General features: G+C 48.0%; 1 protein-coding gene across 5 annotated transcripts in view; it reads left to right on the top strand.

Annotated features, from left to right (window-relative positions):
* The window catches only part of LOC147899447 (carboxyl-terminal-processing peptidase 2, chloroplastic-like), a 156,963-nt gene that overhangs the window by 61,225 nt on the left and 69,708 nt on the right, over positions 1–26,030 (top strand). For all 5 annotated transcript variants that reach the window (XM_087378393.1, XM_087378392.1, XM_087378394.1 and 2 more), the window contains exon 7: positions 23,733–23,938. In XM_087378393.1, the coding sequence (XP_087234519.1) occupies positions 23,733–23,938 (206 nt within the window). The remainder of the gene's footprint in view (positions 1–23,732; positions 23,939–26,030) is intronic.

Here is a 26,030-nt window from a genome sequence, read left to right as displayed (position 1 = left end):
ATGAATTACATGCCTCCATGTGGCGACATAAAGAAAATATTCTCCATTGTGATCCCTTGTTGTACTAGAAAACTATTGAGTGAAGTAGTAGTGCCATCAATAAAATGCAATTTCTTTTGACCCTTGTGATTCTTCTTGAAATAAGTAGGAAGATGGACTTGTCAAATCACTGCGTCAACAACTTGCCACAGCATAGGATGCATATCCTCAAGCAAAAAATGCTTTTAGATTGATGAAAGACTTCAGGAGTATCTTGCTCTTTGAAATCCATAGTTTTTTCCCATCATCGACTATATCTGAAAGAGAGATATCTACCTGCATCTCAAAAGACTGTGACTCAATAACCAGAGAGGCTAGCTAAGGCTGTAGATGGGTGATTGTAGGCATGCAAAATAGCACGCTGCAATTTTGATATTCCCTCTTTTGCCATGATATCCAACCACATATGTTGTTTGTGTGGATCTTCCTTTACCACTTTTGCTGTATTTTCCCATGTCATTCTTGTTAGCACTTAGCCTTGGTATGAGCCTTGTAGGTCAGGTCAACTCTATGAGTTGACTTCTTTGGTCAACCATATGGTTGACTTGGGGGTCATATAGCCCACCTTTCCTCTTATCCATTTGAGCAGTACTATGTTTTGCTCCAGCTTGTTGTTTGCTTTTTTCACTCCACTCCCGTTCCATTGCTTCCGGCACCCAATAGTGGTATCAGAGCGGGTTCTCTTGCTCCTACATGCCTTCCCTCGTGCTCTCCCATTGCTCCTACCTACCATTTTTCTCCAGCTCAGTACGGTGCCTCATTTCATCTCTAGAAATTTGTTTTTTGAGGAGAAAAATAGTCAAGCGACTATTTTTTGTCTTTTAGAGGTCCGATTTCAACGTTTTTTGAAATTTCTGAGCTACCTACATACAAGTGACCTTGTCCCACACCATCTTGGCCCAATTTTTTTTGTCCGCATAAACCTATGCGCGATAGTGGTAGAAATTCGTATGACTTGTCAGAAGTTGATTTCGAGCATTTTTAAATAGTTTTCGGAGGTTTTTTGCTCAGATCTAGACTCTTTTTCAGTCATTTGGGCCTTCCTTCAGGTGCTCAAACCTGCTCTAGCACCATTTGGCTGGGATTCTCTCCCTCTTGACTCAGATCTTCGTGGTATAGTCGGATTTGAAGTTTTTCACCCTCTTTTATGTTACGTTTGCACACATTGCACTGACATTGAGGTGATTTTTCTCTATAGATTGGGGATTTTGCATCATATTTGCAGATTTTGCAGTGACATTTGCTCCTTTTGGTCACATTTTGGGGCTTTTGCAATATTTGCCCTATTTTGACTTCATTTCCACTCCGACACTAGGGATTTTGGATCTATTGCTGATAGATTGCGGGATATTTTTAGATTTACAGGTTATTTTGTCATATTTGCTTTATTTCAAAAAAAATTGGGGCTTTTGGTCGTTTGCCGGTTTTGCCCTTCCAGAAATTGGGGGTTTTGCCAATTTTGTTGAAATTTGCAGTGGCATTGGCTTGGTACAGCCAAATTTGGGCATTTGGTAGACATTGACATGCAATAACATTGACAGTGTCTTTGGAATTCCAACACAATGAATCACGTTTGCAACTTACAGCACAATTTGGGGCTTTTTTCAATTTCCCCTCTTTTTGGCATATTTGCCTTCTCAGATTTTGGGGCTTTTGCCAGATTTTGTCCATTGCAGTGACATTTTCTTTATTCACCTCAATCTGGGTATATTATGCATTTGCCCCTTGATTTGGGCTTGTTGTCTTGTCAGATTTGAGGCACGCAGCCTCCATCTGAGACATTTACAGATCAATTGATCGTTGGATACATTTGCAGACATTTGCCCCTTGTTTTGGGCTGATATTTTTGCAAGACAGCTATCTTTGGCAAGGGGGTCCTTTGACCGAACATATATTGTTTTGCAGGTCATATTTTTGGGGACAGCACGTGCATTTAGCTGATTGTTTGAGCTGTCAATTTTTGGTTTGTTACTGCCTGACATTTGCTGTCATTTTTGGACAGCCAGCTCATTTTGCAGTGAAAGCCTTGAGGTTACTCTTGAGCGCACATTTTTCCTTCAGGGATTTATTTTTGCCAGGGGAAGCAACGATTTGGATGGGTATGTTCTCAGCTGAGGACAAGCTCGATGTACCCAATTATCGCATGTGGTCATACATGGTGAAACATTTGCTGGTTGCCAAAAATTTTGGGGGTATTGTCTCAAGATCAGATCTTCGACCTTCCTCCGTGGCATCCACTTCTGCTATTGCTACAGTTGGTGCAGCTGCTACAGCTACTTCTAGATCTACTGCCACCGCTGGTGCAGCTGTTACCACCACCTCTGGATCTACTACTACTCTAGCCACACCTCTTACACCGGAACATGCCAGATGGGATGGTAGAGATGCCCAAGCACATTCTATCATTGCTTTTTCAGTCAAGAGACATATCATTCCTCACATTCGGTCTTGCAAAACATCAAAGGCTACGTGGGACATCTTGGCTCACCTTTACCAGGTTTGCAATGAGGCACGTGCTGCTTTCTTATGCAGGCAATTGGAGAATGTCAAAATGGAAGAGGGGGACAGTACATCACAAAAATCAAGGATTTTCAAGAGCAACTGATTAATGTGGATGAAATTATTTCAAATGCTCAGGTAGTGTCCACGACACTCAATGGACTTCTTGATCCTAACAGGGCTTTGCTACTACATTGAGGTTGGTTGCCATGGGCAATTCCAACATTTATACTTTCGACTAGGTCATTTTCCTTCTCCTGCAGGAAGAGCAAAGTCACACAAATCGTGCTACTTCTCAAATTGCAAATCAAGATTTTGTCGCTAATCACAAAAATAAGGGAAAGAACGGGCAAAATTACAGCAAACCCAAGCCTTCTGGAGGCTCATCTACTGTTGGACACTCATCTAATTCTGCCTTGTCTGATGCAAAGAAGAAAAACAGCAAACGTTGTAATTATTACTGCCGGAAGTTAGGACATGACATTTTTGAATGTCGCAAGCGCATTGCTTCTGAAAAGAAAAGGAGCAAAAGGGACTCGTTGTCACTACTACTGCTGCTGCCCTTGATCATGGTCATGAGGCAGAAAACATTGCTCACTATGAGTGGGCTTTCACGGACATTCCAGTACCATCGAGAGAAGCATGCTACATCCTTGTCTGTCTTCGATTCTAAGTCAGATTGGTGCTTCGGCAGTGGTGCTTCTAAGCACATCACTTCTTGCAGATCACTCTTTCAGACATTGGGGGCTGCTCCACATGGTGGCACAGTGACATGTGCCAACAATGCATCATATCCCGTGAAAGGGATTGCCCAGGTCGAGGTCACTTCAGTTTCAGGTGATACGATCACGCTTATGGAGTCCCAGGTATCAAAAAGAACCTCATCTCCATAGCAGCCACATCCTTGAATGGCTTTCAGGTTCTCTTTGATGGTTATTGATGTGCTGTGTATGACAACCGGTAAGATGACATCATAGTACTTATTGGGTCACTTTCTTCTGGGCTATATCATCTTGATGTTTATGACAAACAGCTTGCTATAGAGGCAAATTTGGTGTCTGAATCTGTAATTTCAGATTCCCACTTATGGCATGCAAGGTTGGGTCACCTCCACTATAGAAGCTTGGTTAAAATGCATTTACAAAACATGGTGGTTGCTCTCCCACCCATGCATGCACTAGTTAAACATGTTTGTGAGGGATGCTTGTTGGGCAAAATGCACCGTTTCTCATTTCCAAAGGATGGGACAGTTGGTGCATCCCGGAAGCTTCACCTTGTGCATAGTGATGTGTGCTGGCTGATGCGGAGAGCATCTCTTGGGGGCTACCTTTACTTTTCTACCTTTGTGGGTGACTACACCAAATTTGCTTGGATATATGGCATGAAGGACAAATCTGATGTGTTCCCATGCCATGGCTGAAAATGAATCAGGAAACAAGCTCCTTACTCTATTCATTGACAGGGGGGGAGAGTACGTGTCCCGTGAATTCTTTGATTTTGTAATAGCTCGGGGTATTATTCATCAATGTACAGTGCCTTATACTCCGCAGTAGAATGGGCTGGCAGAGAGGAAAACCGGGCAGAGATGGAAGTGGGTAGGTGCATGCTCAAAGGAAAGTCTTTGCCAAATAAGTTTTGGTTGGATGCTGTCATGTGCTCCAACTATGTGCTCAATCGGGCACCCACAAAGGCCTTGAAGACTCACAAACCTTATGTGGCATGTCACGGTCTCAAACCTGAAATTTCTCATATGCGGGTTTTCGGGTCATTGGCTTATGCTCATGTGCCATCTCAGCTGAGGCACAAGCTTGAAGACAAAGCTTTAAAATGCATATTCATTGGTTATAGTGCAGAGAGCAAGGGATATAGGTTGTATCAGTCCAGCACTGGCAAGGTCATTGTCAGTAGGGATGTTGTATTCGCTGAAAATGTGCCTTTACCTTGGTTGGAATGCAAAAAACAGCCTTCTGCTGATTCCTCAGATGTCTTTGATACATTGTTGCCTCTCTTTCACCCACAGATCCAGAGCAGCTAGTGGCAGAATGTTGTGCCATACACTTCTACCAGTGCACATCCTCCTCCAATAGTTCATGCTCAGCCTGATATGCCTTCAGTTGATGATCATGCCATTGAGCAGGCAGTTGCACAGGAGAGTGCTGTCATTAAACAGCAAAATCAGTCTTGAGATGGCTTTTGGACACACTCAGGGACAGCAAACAAGCTGAGCCTTTGCCAGCCCGCACTAGAGGTGCGCATAAACAGATGCATGACAACTATTTGGCTATAGCTTTGGTTGCTACTGCTTGCAATGAGGAACCTTTATGTCACAAGGATGCCTTTGACAGCAAGGAATGGATGGATGCCATGAAGGCTGAGCTTGAATCCATTCATGCCAACAACACTTGGGAGTTGTGTTACTTGCCAGTAGGCAAGCATGCCATTGGCACAAAGTGTGTCTACAAGGTGAAAAGGAAAGCTGATGGCAGTGTTGACCACCTCAAAGCCTGCTTGGTTGCAAAGGGATATGCACAGCAGCACAACATTGACTTTGAGGAGACCTTTGCTCCCACCTCACGCATTACTAGTATCAAGTGTGTTATTGCTATGGCATCTCATCGGCATTGGGAGGTTCATCAGCTAGACATCAAGACTGCCTTCCTTCATGGTGATCTTCAAGAAGAGGTCTATGTCACTCAGCCACCTGGTTTTGAACAATTAGGTTCCGAAAATATGGTTTGCCGGCTCAAAAAAACCCTCTATGGCTTGAAGCAGGCACCTTGGGCATGGTATGCGAAGATACATGCATTTTTGACAGCCCGTGGCTTTCAGAATAGCCCAACCGAGGCCACTCTTTATGTCTAAAAGAGTGCATCAGAATTTTTAATTCTGATTTTATATGTGGATGACATGCTTATCACTGGGCCAGATATGGAACAAATTGCAGATTTCAAGGCTGATTTACAGCAGTCTTTTGCCATGACAGATATGGGCTGGTTGCACTATTATTTGGACATACAGTTTGCAAATGTTGAGGGGGTATAATGATGAGTCAGTCCAAGTATATTGGACAGCTCCTTGATCACTTTTAGTTCGAGGATTGCAAGCCAGTTTCTACTCCATTGGAGCCTGGCTTTCGTTTCTCATATGAGGATGGAAGTCCACCATTTGATGCATCCCTTTATCAGCAGGCTGTTGGTTGCCTCATACCTTTGTCATACCCGGCCTGATCTTCAGTATGCCATTTCCCAGCTCAGCAGGTACATGCACAAGCCTAGTACGCAGCATTGGCAAGAAGTGAAACGGGTCTTTTGATACTCGAAGGCCATGTGGCATTTGGGTTTACTCTATGGTGTAGAGGCCCCACTTGTTTTGCATGCATTCATGGACAACGATTGGGCAGGATGTTATGACACTAGGGTGCCACACAACGGCAACTGTTTTATGCTTGGAGCTTCATGCAACTCTTGGTTTAGCAAGAAGTGGCCTACAGTTGCCACATCCAGTTGTGAGGCTGAGTACAGAGCAGCTTTCACAGCTACAGTAGAGTGGGTTTGTCTTCGTAAGTTACTTGTAGATCTTAATATCATTCAGCTCGACTCTACTCCGATCTACACGGACAGCCAGAGTGCTTTGGTGGGTGCTAGAAACCTAGTGTTTCATGCGCGCACAAGGCATATTGAAGTCCACTATCACTATGTTCGAGAGCGACTGTTTGGTGGAGACATCCAATTGTCCTATGTTCCCACTGAGGACAACTTGGCAGATCTTTTCTCGAAAGCTTTACCGTGTCCGTAAGTTTGAGGCATTTCGACATGCTTTACACTTCGCTGCTTTTGTTACGTGAGGGATCACTCTGTACATATCGTAGGTCTATATCCCTCTGGGACGAATATGTGCAACCGTGATGTAGTTTCTAGGTATTCCTGAGATATTTCTAGGATACTTCAGCCATACCATGGAGGGGGGTTTGTTAGCACTTAGCCCTGGTATGAGCCTTGTAGGTCAGGTCAACTTTATGAGTTGACTTCTCTAGTCAACCATATGGTTGACTTGGGGGCCATGTAGGCCACCCTCGGTATTTTCCTCTTATCCATTTGAGCAGATTTACGCTTTGCTCCAGCTTGTTGTTTGCTTCCTGCACTCCACTCCCGTTCCATTGCTTCCTGCACCCAACAATTTTGAGGTAGCATGCTATCCCACTTAATGCTCGTCCTCCTATAGTGTTTTTCCATTCCATATCGATGGTTTTATGAATCCTTGAATTTATGGGGATGTGTTCTCCCATGCTCCGATGTCTCCAAAATTAAAGGTATGTTTGTCTCAGCTATTTCCTCTTCTAGTGCAATGACATTGTCCACGGTCCACCCTTACATATTGATCCTAAGGGTCTTGAGTCCCTATGCTTGTTTCCCTCCCTCTTTAATTTTTTATGTAATGACAATTTTCCATCTTTCATACATGCATATTTACCTTCCTTTTCAATTCCTTTAGCTTTGGGGCGTATCGCCGTATTGACTCTGCCTAAGGTCCTCATGAGTCCTATAGGTGGTTTTTTGGGGACTGCATTGGGCCTATATAAAGAGTCACTTCCCCCCTCCCTTCTCTCTCTCTCTCTCACACACACACACACACACACACTTTTTTTTTTTTTTTTTGGGTGAGAAGAAATATTTTATTGCTGTAAAATAATTACATTCATAGTTACTTCAAAGTGGAGTAACTACTACTCAACTGAAAATCTCAGTATAAGCTGTATATACGTCCTGATCAATCAAATGAGTCTGGCAACAATCATAGAATGATTGCTGTAGAGATCGTTTGAAAAAAACAAAAGATGAAAAAAGAGGATCATCAAAGACTCTATGATTTCTGTCCATCCATAGAGTCCACAGTGCCCAATAGCGCACCCAAACAAAAAATAAATCAAAACCCTGTCTAGCTGGATGAACTCCAAACAACGAGAAGAACCTGCCAAAAGTAATAGTAGGAAACCTCGCTCAAAGCCTTTGTTGGATGAGAGTGAGGAAATCACAAGTGTGTGGACAGTGCCAGAAGATGTGAAACACAGATTCAGCAGAATGTAGACATCTGTGGCAAACAGCCGGAGCAATATGTCTATGTGCGAGTAACTGCCCAGATGGAAAAATGCCAAGTATGACTCGCCAAAGGAAAAGCTGTTGCCTAAGAGGGACTTTATAATGCCAAAGGAGACGCAGCCGCTTTCTCCACCACTGTAGTGGGCGATCCATATGCCAAACAGAATTTGCTCTGTCAGAAATCCAAGGCGGAAATAATAACACTTTATATAGAGAGGGCACCGTGATATGTGAGAGCTTCAAAGGCCGGGCTGAAGAGGAAGAAGAATGTAGAGTCCAATCCTCAAGCCTATTCTGAAGTTCCAAACGAGGTACCGGCAAGAACGGTTGGAGCATTTGTGAAATTTGATGCCAGAAAGGACGATAATGAGCTCCCAAACCATATTTGCTAGCAGCCATAGAAAAAGATAAAAGAGTGCCATCATCCTGAAGTACATCCACCACAGAAGAGATGCCTTTGAAAGAGAGAAAATAAGAACGCCTGTGTTCTTGTATGGCCAAAGGAGGGTGGGATACTTTGGACCAATAAAGATTCTCAGCCCTCAAAGAATTTCCCGACAAAGAATCCCTGCCATGCCATTTCAAGTGAGATAAAATATGCTTCCAATCAAGAAGCAAACGAGAGACAAAAGGACAGCCTCTGATCTTGCTTTGAATAGAGCCAAATAGGAAATCCCACTGTGTAGGCTGCCAATGCCCAAAAGCAGAAGTATCAATATGCAATAAAAGAGAGTGGATCATGAAAGCCCAAGGCTGATCCCCTTGCATAAACTACAACATCATTTTCCCCCTGTGAGCAAGTATATGCATTTGAATATTGAGTATGTTCAGTCCCCCATGCATCTTTGGAGAGTAGAGACGATGCATAGAGAGTAATCTGAGACTTTTCTTGCCATTTTTTGAACACCAGGAAATTTCCATGATAGCAGACATAAAGGAAACCAGATCTGCCTTAGTGAACATGATGAGAGGCAGATAGAATTGTATGTATGCTATGAGAATGGATTGCATTATTCGCAAATGAACATGTAATGGCCAAGTTGCAAGCTTCCAATATTCAAGTTTTGTCCTCAACTTTGTGAGCACCCAATCAGTTTGTTGAGAACGAGTGAGCCCCCAACCTATAGGATAGCCAAGATGTCGAATCAATTGAGAAGTTGGAACAATTTCCCCAGGCCACAAAAGACTATGCCAGTCTTTAGCATCCAACGGCAATAATTTTGATTTCTGAAAATTGACACGAAGACCAACAGCCAAACCATATGTAGAAAGAGCCTGCATAATCATGGAGAGATCGCTCTGAGTATTTTTAGGAGTAAAGAAAGAATCAGCAGCATATGCTTGAGCGATCATGCTACGGCTGCCAGGAATTTCCAATCCATGCAACATGCCAGTGTTCACAAGCTGCCTCGCAATACAAATTAGATAAGCTACAATTGATACAATTGTATGCGGCGTCGTTTCGAAGAGCCAGCCAGTGTGTGGGTCAACCAGTTGCCTACCTCTACAGCAGGTGGCATCCGACCTGGGAAAAATAAAATAACTGCATTTTTGGCATATTCTCTAACTAGATTCACAATTTCATCCACTTCAACCATGAGACCAACCGATGGAACAGAGTCTTCCCACTCTTTCCTTGTGTCTGCAAATCCTTCATGTATGACATCGTAAACTAGTTGTGCCTCAACAGAATCATGCATTGGGTCATGCTGACCCTCAACTTGCTTTTGTTTTTTGCATTGAACTGATCGGTCCTTTTGAAAAGTTTTTTCATTTTTTTGCTGAAAAAACAGTGCTAATTATATTACTTCGAGAACAAGATACAAAAGGTCAGCTTGTAGCTGACGGGCTGCGTTCACAAATCGGACACAGCCCTAAAAGGTAACACAATAAATCACTCTCTCACGTCGGGATAAGGCGAGTGTGAATGAACAGCCATCGGGGTGGTGAGTAGCGCCACCGAAGGCCCTGCGAAGTCTGCTCCAAGAAGAGGCCCTGAGTGTTCCAAGCCCGGAGGAAGCGTCTCCGCTTCTCTTGACCGGGGACCGGGAATCTCCCTGAATCTGGTCCCACTGGCCTCTGAGGGTATGAATAATCTCGCACCAAATATCAGTCATGATCTGGGCAGTCGATAAGGAGGTGCCACCGAGGATCTGCGCGCAACGCGAGGTCCAAATGTGCCACCCTGCTATGCTGCTAATAATCTCCCAGATTGGCTGCCTCTCCTGAACTCCTGTATCCGCCTCTGCTAGGTGCTGCGGGATACCCTCGAGCAGCCCCCATGTACCCTGCGTGATAAGGAAAGTGGGGTCCTGCTGGCATGCCTCGAATAAGTGATGTAGACCAGGTGCGGTGCTGCACCAACAGACGCACCCCACGTGATCAAGCCTAGCTCTGGTGCTGCGCGAGTGAGAATCCCGAAAGTCCACCTCCACACTTCCTGGGCGCGAGTGCAGCTCCACAGGCAGTGTTTTGGTGACTCCTCAACCTCATGGCAGATCTGACAGCGTCCGTTCTGGCCTATCTGTCTCAACCAGCTCCCCACCGGAAGACCTTTGTGGGCGAGAAGCCACAGGAAGTAGGAGATCTTCCGCGGCCGCCAGCTCTCCCACAAGGCCTTCCAGAAGGCCTGCAAAAAGAATCTGGAAATACCCTGTGCATACCAACTGGGCCGCTGGGTGGGGGGGCGGCTCTGCATCCTCCCAAGAACTCGCCTGCCCAAAGTCGTGCTGAAGGCAAAGAAAGAGGTCGGCCCCTGTCCTGTCACAACCTCTGGCCAGCTCCACTCTCCTGGGTCCCAATCAAGCTCTGACAAGGCCCGCCCCTCCCAGAGCCAGAGTCGCCAAAGCTGCAGCTGATTCTGCTCAATGCTAGGATCGGTACGCCAGACCTTCCCCAAAAGGCCTACGATCCGAACCCTCTGCCATGGGAGTAGGGGGTCGATGAGTGCATCCTCTCTCCTGAGTCGTCCATCCCCCATAACCGCGAAGAAAGAAATAGAGTAGTCGTCCATACGTCCTGCGACCACCAGTGGGATGCCACGGGGGGTGAACTGTCCCAGCCACAACGGTCGTCACCAGGCATGAGGATCTGAGGCTTAGGTGGAACCAACCAATCAGCTGGGATCGCGCCGTCGATCTCCGTGCGTCTCGCTTGGGCTCCACGTGCACCTCCAGCTGCGTCTGCGAGAGCAGCCGTCTCCAAATGTCTGTACGTGTCCCTCCAAACTCGAAGGGACCGGGCTGGCCCCCTCATCCAGCCATCCCACCTGATATGTGATCTCTCCCCCAACTGAAGGCCCTCGGCATTTCTGACCTGATCATTCCAGATAAGCGGCTGGCGATCGATCTCCTCCTGACAGCGGGGAGGGGACTGAATGAGACTGAGGCGGTGCCGCCTCCAAACCATGAGGAGGCTACGAACGAGTGGGGAACGGGGCTGAGTAAGCGGGGCGGAAGTGAAGATCCACCTGAGGGACGGGAACCACTCTCCACCTCGGCGCGGGACACAAGAACCGACCCCCTGCTGAAGTAGCATCTTCCACGTCTGCCCCCCGGGGTCAAACCGCGGATGACTAACTTGCCTAACAAGGCCTGACTCTGCAGCTCTGGATCGATGACTCCCAGGCCTCCCTCAGCCTGCGGAAGAATAACTGTTTGCCAAGCAACCCTGGCTCTGGTATCTCTGAGGCCATCCTCCCCGGACCAAAGGAAGTTCCGAACCAGCCTCCTAAGCTGTGCCACACTGGGTCTCGAGAAACACCAACAGGAAGCCACATACCAAGCCGTGGCAAGGACTTGGTTGACTACCAAGGCACGACCTGCAAGGGAAAGCTTAGCAGTGCTCCAGAAAGCCAGCTTCCGTCGGATGGAATCTAGCACCGGGAGAAAGTGCTGAGCTGGCGTGATGTCCAGGCCGACCTGAAAACCCAGGTATCTAGCTGTCTGTCCCCGCAGGATCCACCTGAAACCCAAAAACCTCCCCCATTGAGAACGCGCCCCGGGGTCTGTGAGGAAACCAACTGATTTGTTCCAGTTGATTTTCGCACCAGCAGCCGAGCAGAAGACCTCCAGGGCCATCCTCACCCTCTCCAGCATCAACTCATCATCCTGGACATACAGGGCTGTGTCATCCGCGTACTCCGAGTCCAAGAGCTCCGTGTCCTCCCGGAGGGGAAGGCGAACACCCCTGATCCCTGTAGACCTCGCCCGGAGGTAGTAAGTCATAGCCTCGGCGAAGAAGAGAAACAGGTAAGGAGCAAGGGGGCAGCCCTGACGCACTGATCTCTCCAAGCTAAAACGCTCACCCATCCTGCCTCCAATGATGACTCTGCTAGAGGCTATCCTGTACAAAGCTGAAATACCCTGAATCCAACCTGCTGGGAAACCTAGCCGCTCCAGAGTCCCCTCCAGAAAGGACCAGTCCACCCGATCGTAGGCCTTCTCAAAGTCGAGAAGTAGGATGGCAAGGTGTGATCCGCTGTGCTGAGCCCACTCCGCCGCCTCTGAGAAGGTGAAGACATTATCCAGGATATTGCGATCCTGGACAAAGCCTGTCTGAGTGTCATGAATGAGGTCTGGAAGTAGAGGCCGAACTCTGGCGCTGATCATCTTGGCTAGGATTTTGTAGGCAGTGGTAAGGAGAGTGATCGGGCGCCACTGACGGATCTCCTGTCTATCTCCTCCCTTCGGATGAGGTAAATCAGTCCCGAGGAGAGACTCTCTGGCATATAACTGCTGCTGAAAATCCTCTGAAGAGCTGCTAGGAGGGGCTGATGGATCTGGTCCCAGAAGGAGGTGAAGAATGCCCGGGATAGCCGATCCTCACCTGGGCACTTCTGTCCATCGATGGCCATCAAGGCCTCCAGCATCTCATCCGTGGTAAACGGTGCCAACAGCGTCGCCTGCATGCTAGGCTGGACCAAGGAAGGAGTGTGTCTCCACACCTCCTCACGGGCACGACGAGTACGAGGAGCAAGCGGCTCCTGCTGGAAAAGGGTCCTGTAGAAGTCGGTGGCCAATCCCAAGACCTCTCCCCTCCCGGATCCGTGACGATGTGTCCCTCCGCTGTCCTGAGACTCCGAAGCTGATCACCTGCAGCTGTCTGGCCATGTGTCCTGAAGAACTCCCTGCACATCCGGTCACCCTTCCGAGCCCAGAAGGAGAGAGAGGCGTGATAGGAAAACTCTGAGCGACGCTGGAGTGTCTCCTCAAGAAGGGCTCTGGCTCGAAGGGCCTGGATCCGAAGCTCCTCCGAGCCCGGGGATGCCTGCTGGAGCCGCTGAATGGAGGCGAGGTCCCTCCGAAGAGCTCTCTCTCTACCCCACCACTCCTGTCGAACCTGTAGGGCTGCGAGCTGGCAGATCTGGCTGGACTCCTGCAAAGCCTGCGCCACCGAATCAACCAAATCCGCGCACTCACTCCAGTCTCTATCCCAAAGACTGCAAATACTGCTGCGCATGTCCTCCCTCGAGAAAATGGAGTCGGGAATCCGGCATGAGCGGGGGGGAAGGGCCTGAGCTGCCGAATCTAATGATAAGAGCACCGGCGCATGGTCGGAGAGTGTCGTCCCTGGAACTATACCGGCCTGACCGCCTCTGCTGATGGCCCAATCACTAACATAAAATCTAGCTAGCCTCTCCAGGAGTGTGCCTCCTTCCCTGCGGAAACCCCACGAGAAGTCCAAGCTTACGTGCCAACGCCGGAAGGACGGGTCTCGCCAATAGTCCCTTCCTCCTGTCGCAAAGATAAAAGAGTCCCAAGCGGACTGCTCTGCCTGAGACATACCTGTAAACTCCGGTCCTCTGCCCCGCTGGTCCTCCAAGGTCTCCAAATTGTTGAAGTCACCTCCAACAATCCAGGAATCCATGTCTGGGAGAATCCCTGTAAGTGTCCTCCAGAAGGTGGCTCTACAACGGAGATCTGTGGGAGCATAAATGTTGAGAATTCCAACTCTGGAGCCCTCCAATTCCAGGCCTACCCAAAGGGCACGACCTGGAATCAACGTGCCATGACCGAAAACTCCCTGGGCTAGCTGCTCTCCCACGGAAGTACAGACACTACCACTCCCCAGTGCGCCGATCGAGGGCTCCCAATAAGTGTGAGAGCGACCAAGGAGGATCTTCCCGCATCTACGGGAGTGAGCCGCCGAAAGCTTGTGTTCCTGGAGCAGAAGTACATCCAAACGTCCTATCACTGCTGGCTGAAGTTCCTGTCTCAAAAGGAGCTTCCTAGGACCACGGGTGCCAGAAGAGTGAAACCCGTTCACATTCCAGGATACAAGGTGTAGGCTCATGGTGAGGACTGGGAGGCAGCGAACAATTGTCTGCTCGCGGTCGAGGTCGAAGAAGAAGCTGACATTTCGGAGTAGAGGCGCTGGCGCTTATGGGAAGGTTTGGAGGGGGAGGCGGGGTCGTCCTGCCCGTCCTTTAACACCTTCAGCAAAGGCGAGAGGCCTTTGGTACCATGAACGAAGGCTTTCTCGAGCCAGCTCGAGATCTCTGAGGTGGACATCCCGTAGAAGGCACGGAGTTTCTGAGGCGTCCAGGCTCTGACATCTTGGGGGAGGGGCCAAGACAGGGGGGCCTGAGGATCACAATCAGTCTGAATCGTTTGGCGGCGCAGCGCCACCGCAGGCGCACGTCACCCTCGGACCATTGAGTCTCGAGAAGCTGCCCACCGGACGGGCCTATCCAGGAGCAAATCTGAGCATGCGTCTGCTCCCTGAGAGCCTCCCAGACCGAGTCGTCTGTCCAGGTCTCGGTGCCGTCGCTGAGGAACGTGAAAGCAAAGCTAGGGCCATCCCTAGGGGCCAAGGCGGCTATCTTCCCATCCGCCCCTTTGCGGAGCAGGAAGATACTGATGTCGAGGCAAGCAGGGAAGGTCCCGAGGTCGGCCACATCCAAGTAGTCCCAGGGGCCAGATCTGTAAAAGTCGCGGGGGAGCTCTCTCTCCTGAAGCTGAGGCCCGTCAGAGTCTGCCACTGAGGGGCTAGCGGACGGAGAAGCCTGCTCCGGTGGTGGTGTAGACTCAGGGTGTCCTGCCAGCGGAGGGGGAGGGGGAGGGGGAGGAGGCTGGGGAATAGGCAGCTCAGACTCCTCAGGGGCGGCTAGCGGAGGAGAAGGAGGAGGGGGAGCGGGGGCTGCCCTCGGCTGAGGAACCGTCGGAGCAGCTAGCTCTGTGGGAGAGCTGAAAGAGGCGGGGGGGGGAGGGATGGGGCTGCAACTGGAACTGGGGCTGAGAAGGAGGGGGAGAAGACTGAGGAGGACGAGGGGGCTGAAGCTGCAGGTCGGGAGACAAGGGGTGCAGTTGGGGGATGGGCTGGGGCTGGATGGGAAGAGGCTGGGGAGAGGAAGAGAGGGGGACCTGAGGCTGTGGAGGGCGGGCTACCGTCGAAGAAGATGCTCTCCCATGTCCCTGGGGCGGCTGCCTGTCGGGTCTCTAAGGTGCAGCTACAGGCGGGGTAACCTCTGCCTCCTTGCCTTTATCAGAAATCTTCTTGTTCTTTCCTCTTTTCCTTCTAACCTCAGTCCAGCCGCCAGCTATCTCTGGTCCGGGCTTTGGCTGCCTCTGCTCCTCCTGGCATGGCTGGTCGGAGGGGGGGGGGAGGGGGCGGAGAGGGGGGAGGCGGGGGAGGCCGAGAAGAGCTGGCGAAACGTGGGCAAACAGCCGCGAGGTGCCCAAAGCCGTGACACCTCAGACACTGTCCTGGCTGTCCGGTGACTACCATGCTCTGGGTGATGCTGCCGGCACCTGTCACGATCTCGATCACTGCCGGGAGAGTCGCAGGATCCGCCACAGCCACACGGAGTCGGGGGGCTCCTGCCGTAGTCACCGCATCGGCGAAAGTATCGTGCATAACCCAGCCGAAGTGGGAGCCCAGTTCCCTAACAATCGGCCGTAGCTCAGCAGCAAGACCAGGAAAAACTAGCGTCACTGGATGGCGAGGTATACGGAACCGGGCATCAAAATCTGCTGCGCTGAATCCACGGTACCACGGGACTATCATGATAATCTTTCCATCCACTGACGTGGGGGAGCCAGCAATCAGGTTGCTCGCAGCTTTCGCACTGGAGAGTTTAAGCCAGAAGATGCCCCTTCCCATAAGGGCCACCTCCTCAATATGGCCGTCCTCTAGCATGAGAGTGGACTGGAGCCAGTCCCTGACGGCTGATCTGGAGGGGGAATGTCCAATGACTCTGCCATAGACAGAGGTAAGAGCAAAGTCATTGGCAACCTCCTGAACCCGAGATGATTGCTGCTCTGTTAGGATGACGCGGTAGGCATCTGGAGAGGGAGGGACCGTCTGGGCCTCCGGTTCCGGGCAGGGAGCCGCCATACCGCCAAGACAAACTGCGAGGCTTCCGATGAGGAAGAGGCTGCCACCCAAAAAAGGGGGGGGGTAGAGAAGCGGGAGGGTGGAGCCTGGGTGTGGCGGGAACGGAGGTGGCGCGAGGTGGAGGCGGGGGACGGGTGAGGTGGGGCGGCGGGAGCGGAAGCGGGGGTGGGGGAGAGGCGGAGCGGGGACGAGGGGGCGGACGGGGGGCGGGGGGAATGGAGGGGCGGAGGGGGCGGGGTGGGGCGAATGGACGGGGGGGGCGTGGGTGAAGGCGGGAGGGGAAGGCGGGGGTGGAACGGGAGGGCGGAGAGGCGGGAGGGGGCGGGGCGGGAGGCGAGGGGTGAGGGGGCGGAATGGGCGGCGGGGGTGAGCGGAGCGGAGCGAGGGGGTAGCGGGTTGGAGCGGAGGGGGGTAGCGGGGCGGGGGTGAGCGGAGGGGGTAGCGGGGCGGGGGTGAGCGGAGGGGGTAGCGGGGCGGGAGGCGTGGAGCGAGGGGTAGCGGGGCGGAGCGGAGGGGGTAGCGGGGCGGGGGTGAGCGGAGGGGGGTAGCGGGCGGGGGTGGAGCATGGCGAGGGGGACGGAGCGAGGCGGGGGTGAGGGGGGGGGTGAGGGCGGAGGGGTAGGGGCGGGAGAGGGCGAGGCAAGGAGGGGCTAGGGGGAGGTAGAGGTACGGCGGGGGAGGGGAAGCTCACAGGCAGCTCCAATCGGATGATGCAAATTGTAGAAATAGATTTCAAGTTTGAAAAGTTTTTTCATAGGAATATTCAGCCATGTCTTTGGAAGAAGATGGAACCCAAAAAAGGAGGTACCTGAGAAATGATAGTAGAGAAAAAAACAGTCCAAAAAAAAAGCCCACAGAGAAGAGGAAAATAGTATATTTGTAAGGAGAAGAAGGAGAAAGAGAGATGTAGGGATCGAAGGAAAAGAAAAGACAAGATCTGTAGAAGAAAAAGAGAAAAAACCCAGTAAAAATTCCCAGATGAACTAAATTTCAGAAAAAGAGTGAAGATTTTGGCGATGGAAAGAGTACACAGGACCCAGAAACCCAAGAGGAGAGAAAGGGGAGTAGAGAGCCATCAAAACCACGTAGAGAGCAGTCCGTGAGCCAAACCCTGCATAAAATTGACCCAAAGAGCAGGGAGTCAATTGAAAACAGCAACCTGAAGAAGGCGAGACAGGCCGTACACGTGTACGAAAACCGTACGGAACTGTGGCGGGCTGTACAGCAGGTCTTTAAAGCCCCAAATCGCCTTTTTTTTGAGCTCTGAAGTAGTGCAACAGGTAGCCGAAGCAAAACCTACACACACTTTTTTTTTGGGTGAAATCTTTGATTGATTATATTATATGAGTAGTAACCTCAAAAAAAGGTGCTACAATTACATCAACTGAAAATTTCAGTATATGCCAAAAAGACCTCATGATCTATGCAGCGAGTCTGCAAGCAATCAAAGAAAGATTGCTGCAGAGAATGCCTAAAAAAGCCAAATAGAGAGAAAGTAGGATCACCAAAGACTTTACAATTCCTATATGTCCATAAAGTCCATAGTGCCCAATAGCGAACCCAAACGAAGAAAAGATGAAACTCCGGTCTGGATGGATGAAACCCAAATAGCCAGAAGAACTTCCCAAACGGAATAGATGGGAATCTCGCTTGCAGGTGCTGTCAAAGCAGATCAAAAAACTCACGAGAGCACAGACAATGCCAAAACAAGTGAGGCACAGTCTCCGAAGAAGCAGAACATCTATGGCAAAGTGTAGGAGCAATGTGTCGATGAGCTAATAGCTGTCCAGATGGAAACACTCCCAAAAGAACTCGCCAAAAGAAAACCTGTTGCCGAAGCGGTACTTTATAGGCCCAAAGTTGCTGTAATCTTTTCCTCCACCACTTGGCTGGGCGATGCATTTGCCAAACAGAATCGCCTCTCTCTGAAACCCAAGGTTGAGGCAAAAGGATTTTATACAATGCAGGTACAGTAATCTGAGATAGCCTCAAAGGACGAGAAGAGGACCCTGGAGAAGTCAAAGTCCAATCTTCCAGTCGAACTTGGAGTTCCAAAGGAGGAATCGGAACAAAGGGCGAAAGCATAGAACTAATTTGTTGCCACAAAGGACGATAATGAGAGCCCAATCCATATGTAGTGGTTGCTAGAGAAAAGGGGAGCACAGTACCAGCATCGTCTATAACATCAGCAACCGAGGTGATGCCTTTAAAGGAGACAAAGTAGGAACGTCGAGGTTCGTGTAAAGCCAAGGGAGGCTGAAAGACTTTCGACCAGTGAATGCTTTCAGCTCTCAAAGAATTCCCAAGCAAAGATTGCCGTCCATTCCATTCCAAATGAGAAAGAACATGCTTCCAGTGAAGAAGCAAGCGGGAGACAAAAGGGCATCCAGGCAAAGTGCCATCAGTGCAGCCAAAAAAGAAATCCCAGTGATCGAGTTGCCAATGACCAAATGCAGAAATATTGATATGAGTGACCAGAGTCCAAATCATAAGAGCCCAAGGCTGATCACCTTGCAGAAATTGCAGCAACATTTTCCCCCTGTGGGCAAGAATATGCACATGAATATCCGTGATGTTCAATCCACCATGCATCTTGGGAGAACAAATGTGATGCAGTGAAAGTAACCTGAGACTTTTTCTGCCATGTTTGGATCGCCAGAAGAGTTCCATAAAGACAGACATGAAAGATGTAAGATCTGCCTTTGCGAACATGATCAATGGCAAGTAAAATTGAATATATGCCACAAGGATGGATTGCACTATTCGAAGACGAACTTGCAAAGGCCAGGTTGCAAGTTTCCAATACTCAAGCTTTTTCCGAAGCTTAGCCAAAACCCAATCAGTTTGTTGTCGGCGAGTGAGTTCCCACCCCAAAGGGTAACCAAGATGACGAACAAACTGAGTGGGTGGAATGATATCTGCGGGCCATAATAGATTATGCCAGTCTGTGGAATGCAAAGGGAGCAGCTTAGACTTCTGAAAATTAACATGAAGACCAGCTGCCAAACCATAAATAGAGAGGGCTTGCATCAAGGCACCAAGATCATGGGGCATATTCTTCGGGGTAAAGAAAGAATCATCAGCATAAGCTTGAGCAACCATGCTGCGATTAGCATCCACTTCCAAGCCATGAAGTGATCCTGTAGCCACAAGATGATCAATATATTGCAGCATAGGATGAGTAGCAATGGCATACAGTAAAGCACTGAGAGGGCATCCCTGGCGGACCGAACAACGAAGAGTCCACTCATCAGAGATATCCCTAGAGATAATGCAAGCTGCATTGCTATCTCTATAAAGCCAGTAAATAACCTGCTGCATTTTTTGTCCTAACCCCAAAGCTCGCTTAGTTTGCGAGATGAAATCTCATTGAACTGTGTCAAAGGCTTTTGCAATATCTACCTGCAAGAGTAGAACATCCTACTGCGTGTATTTGGCATATTCAATCCCAATATAAGCCTTGGCAATGTTATCTGTGATATGGCGACATGGAACAAAGCCATATTGGGAGGGATGCAACCCATCATGCAAATAACCTTTAATCCGATCAACCACCATTTTGGCAATGATCTTATAAATGACTCGCATGAGCGTGATTGGCCTCCAATCACCCAGTGAATCACATAGCTGCTTTTTTGGAATCAGCTTGAGAAGACCCTTTTTCCATGACAAAGGCATCTGCTGATTTTGCCATGCTGTATTTACCATTTGCAGCAAGGTGAATTTAAGAAGATCCCAGAATGCAAGAAAAAATTCAACAGTGAGACCATCCCATCTTGGAGATTTCCATCTGCCACAGGATCTCAGTGCATCAGTCCCTTTCAGTGAAGGGATGTTCAAGTTCCAAAGCCTGAGCATCAGACAGAATTGGATGAATATGCTGCAAAAGAAGCTGACGTGCAGACACGACCCGAGGAGAAAGAGTATCCAGATGCCCAAAATGAGTGGAGAAGTGCTGCACACATAAATCAGCAAGCTCTGAACGAGATGTTGACCAAGAACCATCAGGCATCCGGATCCGACAGATATTGGCAGCTTGTCTTTTGTAGTGTAAACTCTTAAAAAATTGCTTGGAAGAGCAGCCTTTATCCAAAAATGCCCGTTGTCTGGATCGAGTTTCCCATTTAGCAAGCTTTGTGCAATCGTTAGATTGAATAGAGAATTGAGTCTGACATTAGAGCATGCTTTCCTCTGAAGACAAAGGGCGAAGATGAGCAAGCTCAGTCAAACTGTGACATGTAAATTTGGCATGTGCTACAGTCTCCCTTGTGGCTTGCATATAGGATTTGCCATAATCTCGAATAACTGCTTGCATCCAAGCTACAAAAGCTTGCCAGGGATAATCCAAACCAATGCGTATCTGATGAGAGAGAGGCTGAATAGCATCAGAGACCAAGGCTTTAAAGTCAGCATGCTCCAGATAACTATTATTAATCAGCAAAAGCCTTCGGCAAGGCAATCTGTCAGTGGGAAATTCATGTAAGGAAAGCCTCAACCAAAGAGGAGCATGATCCGAATGTGTGAAAGCATGATCAACCCAAATTTGACAAGTAAAGGCATCACAATGCTGTGGATAAATCTGATACCATTTGTCCAAGCATGCCCGATAAGAAGATTGAGCATTATGCTGAAAGGTATAACCGGGAAGCATGGGCTGTAATTCTTTCCAGAGATCAATCGGGGGCAACTGAAGCAAAAAATCAGACCATGCCTGTGTTTCAGAAGCCAACATATGAGTGTGGCCTGAGGTGTTGTCACCCGATTGAGGGGCATTATTAAAGTCACCACAAATGAAGGCATGTTGTCGCCATGGATAAGTATGCATGGCAGCGCAGATCAAAGCTCTATCACGAGAAGACTCGGGGGCATAAACCGATGCAAATTCAAAAATTTCCCTTTGAACAAGGCATTGAACAATAATCCATCTACCATGGCGATCATTGAGAGCCACAACAGGTTGAAGGTCGTGCTTTACCAAAAAAGCCACACCAGAAAAGGAGTGCTCTTCAGCATAGAAGATATCATAACCAGCAAAATGGCCTATTTGACCAGCATACATATGCTGATTATGCTCTTGCAAAGCAATTACATCAGGCTGCAATTGCCTGATATACATCCAGACCAGTTTCCATTTGCGACCATCACACATTCCCTGTACATTGAGAGTAACACACTTCAGATGATCAAGCATATTTACAGTTATGGGACAGGTATGTACAGCAACTAACGGGCTGTCTACGTCTGCATTTCCACCTCAATGTCCGGGCCTTTGCCCTGGGATGAAGCATCAGCCTGAGGAGAGGACAAAAGTGCAGCAACTTCTTCTTCAGGAAACAAGGTCCGATTTGCAGTCACAGCAGCCCAGGTCAAGCCAACACCAGAGTTTTCAGCAGGTGTTTTCCCATGAGAGGATGCACCACTCCAAGTCCGAGAAGGCAAAGGTGGCCTGGGGGAGATCACTTTGCGAGGAGTTTGCCATCCATCAGTCAAACATTTTTCCCCCTTCCCCTGAGGTGGAGAGGACAAAGGCACAGGAAAAGAAGCATTACCATGTGAGATAGCCGGGGCTTTGCCTTTGTCTTGAACAGAGAAAAACTGTTTGACCCCTTTGTTTTTGACGACAGAAGAGGCATTTGAATTCTTATTCAAAGGCTGAACCATTTCAGCTTGCACTGGCATCCGTGGAGCTTGGGAAGGGCATCTCTCCTTTCTTGGAAGATGAAAGACCCCTGCACCTTGCTGGGAGCTTGGACAGGGGGTAGGGGTGAGGACAGAGGTCCCCCACTGCCACAGACATTGGGTATTTGGTTTATGTCTTCCATTTGATTGCCTTTCTTTGGTTTGAAGCTATTTGCAGTACTTTTCTTGTGTTTGGAGTCCTTTCTGGTTCCCACAAGCTCAAGCAAGCACTCAGAGGTAAGGGTGTGCCTGGGAAAGGCCGGAGGACAGCGTTGATGCATGTGAAAGCCTTGAGGCTTTCTTGCTTCCTTGAGCACAGTTTGCATGTTGGTTTGGATGCTTTGATGGTTTCAATTGGGTCAAGTCAGAAGCGAATGCCTAAGATTGCCTTGCTAGTTGGATCCTAGTGGTGCACTATGGAATAGATGGCCGGAAGATAGTTAGAGGAATTGCTAGAGGAACAGTGTAGGGGTGAGCTCCCTGGTGTAAAGCAGTTTCCATTCAAAAGATTAAATAAATACCAAAAGGGGCGCCAAGGCATTTGGGGCCAGTGGGTGTCTTGTGTATCGTTTTCATTGAGCAGGGGCATTCTAGCCTCCACACAGCTGCTATACAATTTATTTTCTAAGTGAATTTAAGTGAAAGAAGTGTTTGGCATGATGCATTGTGGCTGTATTTGAGGCATTTGGCAGTTTAGCTGTGGTTCACTTCCCTTTGGACCTCCCAATGCGTGTGAGATGCAAGAGCAATAAAACAATGAACGGTTGTAATGCGTGAAGTGGGAGTGAATGGCTCCTCAAAGTCAACGTCATGTTGTTAGGCCCTTTTGCAACAAGGTGGAATGTGCAGCGGCCAACATTGCCATCAGATTTCCTCTTCAATTTGTAGACCCACTCAGTGCCTATGGCACGCTTGCCTGCTGGATCAAGCCTTGGCTTCCACTGATGGCTGTTTTTTCGTCAAGCCAAGGTAAAGGGGCATGCTCAGCAAAAGCCATGTCTGTAATGACAATTACCTTGCCTGTGCTAGGCTGAAACAAGCTGTATCCTTTGCTCTGTGAGCCGTAGCCAATGAAAATGCATTTGATGTCAGCATCATCCAGCTTATGCCTCAGCCAGCTGAGATTTTACATGTGTATTTGCAAGAGATCTAGACACCTGCATGTGGGAAATTACCGGCTTGTGGGCTGTCGGTGCTTTAATTAACCTATGTTTCTCTATAGCTTAATTTATTTATGCTTTAATTAACCTATGTTTCTCTATGGCTTAATTTATTTATGCATTAATTAACCTACCTTTCTCCATGGGTTAATTTATTGGGCATTGGTCTTCAATGCTCAAGTGGGCGCTCAGTTGAGCTCATAGTTGGCTCACCTAACAGCATCCAACCAAAATTTATTGGGCAAAAACTTCACCTTAAGCATGCAACTAACTGCCCACTTTTACATTTTTGGTCTATTTTTTCCGCTTTGCAAGTCCATTTTGTTGCAGAGTGTATGGCACTGTGCATTGATGCATGATACCCCTAGCTACTAAAAAATCCAAAAATTATCGGGATAAGTACTTAGCCCCCCTATTAGTGTGGAGGGTCAAGAGCATTTCCCCACTCTCATTTTCTGGTAAGGCAAGAAAATGCTTTGAAGCTAGAGAAGACATCTAAGTTCAATTTCATGATAAATTCAATTGAACTTGATGAAGGCATCCACGAAAGTAACAACGTAGTAGTAGCCTCCAATTGATGCTGTTTGCATCGGCCCACATACATCATTATGTACTAGGTGCAACTTCTTGGATGCACCAAGGGTCCCGTCTTGGAAATGGGAACATATGCATTTTCACAATAAGCAGCCCTACATACATGTTTTGTAAATGCCTAGGAGGCATTTACAGCAGGCGCGGGCAGGATTGGAGGCAGGGCTGTCCTGTGCGACGGGGGATTGGAGGCGAGAGAGAGAGAGAGAGAGAGAGAGAGAGAGAGAGAGAGTCACACAGGGGATTGGAGGAGAGAGAGAGAGAGAGAGAGAGAGAGAGAGAGAAGAGGGTTTTGGGTGAATGCTAAAAGTATTGCAATTTGCATTTGTAGACTGGAACTAGGGGTGCTGTTATAGGTGTTGGATTGGAGGTTGGATTTGATATGAGTGATGGCATAGACACAAATCTTGTAGTCATTGCACCTGTAAGTGGTGGACCTGCAGATCGTGCTGGCATTCTCCCTGGTGACGTGATCAGTGAAATCGATGGGACTCCAACTAAAGGAATGGGTTTGTACGATGCAGCACAACGTTTACAGTGAGTTCAATTTTTTACGGCAGATTCCTTTGCTTCTCAATAGAGATTGTGGGTGAGGATTTGGAGTCTATGAAAGTTTCTTTTATACTTAATAGATTTGAGGTTATACAATATAAGAGAAAAGCCTTCCTTATCTTACTTCTTTTTCAGCCGGGTGATTTAAAATGCTGCATTTGTATACTTATGGACACGAAAGGCAGTTGGAATTTGAAAGCTTTGGCATACACTCAAAGTAACCCGTAAACAAAGCAATGCGAAAATATCTCACATGTGATATGAAACACAACACGATTTGCAGCTAACTTGAAATCATTTGACGGAGAATAGTTGCAACTTAGATGAAGACCCAAAGTGACATTATATTAACTGAAACCAGACATAGGACTTAGCGGACGAACACCCTACTCAATGCCTACTGGCCTTGTCAGGTTTTACAAAGGGCACAACTAAAATCTCCAGAGCTCTGGATGCAAGACAACTAAGGACCCTACTCCTTGCTTGCATAGAGAAAAACCGCTTCTCACAAGACAACTCCATGAGTCTAATGCTCAGACACCCATAATATAACTCTTGGGCTTGCGCAAGCCAAAGGACTAAACGAATGGCAGATCGCTGATTAAGTTGATGCTCGCAAGCTACGCTGACTTGCTGGAACCTCCATCCATGCATTTGACGGTCCCATGCAACCGCCGCATGTTGTTTGGTTGCGATTTAAAGCTTAGTAAACACTAGGTTTACCCAAAACATTCCGAAATCTTTTGAAACCCAGATGGCAACTTATACTTGGGTACTGATGAGAACACAAGTGTAGCTTTGCTTATTGAGTTCTTTTATTTTTCTTAGTTACTTTTTATTTTAAATTTTCCTTTGTTCTTTTGCTTGTTCTTTAAAATTTTAATTTGTAAGATTGGATATATTCTAACCTTATGACGGTATATTATATATGTATATGTATATGTATGTATGTATCTATGTGTGCATTAGCCTGGTGGAAAGGAAGATTGCAAATGATATGGAAGTTGAAAATGCCATTGAAGCAAAGACTATTCCTATGGAGATGTATTGTTGGTATTCTCCCAGTGGGAGTGAAATTGGCTAAACGACGAATAGCTTCACCTCTCTGTCCAAGATGTCACCTTGCATCGGAGAGTATTCCGCATTTATTGTGGTTTTGTTCATATTCCAGAGACCTTCTAGATAGAATCTCCTATTTTTTATCTCTCAGATTTCCAGCACACAGGTTCTACAGGTTTTTCTGGATGTATGGCAAACTATCAGCTTCTTTGTCACAGTATTCTCTCTTCTTCCACTGGATCAGATACTGGGCCTTATGGACCCTCTGGCTGCAGCGCATCCAAGCATATCTGAATTCTCCTCTTCAGCATCCTTATGAGTTTTTCAGAGCCTCATTAAGGCAGTCTTTATATGATGCCTTACATGAGGAAGATTTGGATGTTTCTTGTATTCAACTTTTCTTTTACTGTTTCTGATGGATAGGGCTGTAGCTCTATTTTGAGCACGGCCTGGATGTAAATGAATGTTTTATAATATAAGTATCTTGGTTTTACCAAAAAAAAAAGGTGTGTGTGTGTCTTTGGTGATTCTATGTTTTCTCCTTTTGTTTTCTTTCGTCGTTCTTGGGCACAAAGGCATGCATATTCTTTTTCTGCAAATCTCTGATTTTACTGTGTTTCTGCTATTTTTCTGACAGTAAATACTTTCTCAGATAGGTGAAAACTGGTAGCAGAAACAGTCTGTGCAACTCTTCTTTTTTTTTTTTGGGGGGGGGGACAGTAACTGGATGGGTAACCGGCTGGTTACTCTAACCAGACTGACTGGTTCTGGTTTGGTTAGTCTGCAACTAGACTAACTGGACTGGTCACAGTCTGGTTACAGTGACCAGACTGGTCTGGTTGGGTCAAGTTAGCTAGACCTCTGACCAGGGTTAACTAACCAGAGTTAATTTTAACCACTGGTTTGCCACATTACCCTGCCACATGTCTTGCCACATCATCTGTGAGCTGGCTGCCATGTCAACATCTGAGCTGGCTGCCACGTGTACTGCCACCCTGTCTGCCACGTCAGCATTCTT

This window comes from Dipteris shenzhenensis, chromosome 8, assembly GCF_047967505.1.
Source record: "Dipteris shenzhenensis isolate YYH24624 ecotype China chromosome 8, Dip_SZ_1.0, whole genome shotgun sequence".
In the NCBI taxonomy this organism is placed as follows: domain Eukaryota; kingdom Viridiplantae; phylum Streptophyta; class Polypodiopsida; order Gleicheniales; family Dipteridaceae; genus Dipteris; species Dipteris shenzhenensis.
Note: the sequence above shows the minus strand (reverse complement) of the source record. Positions and strands in the feature narration are given on the sequence as shown.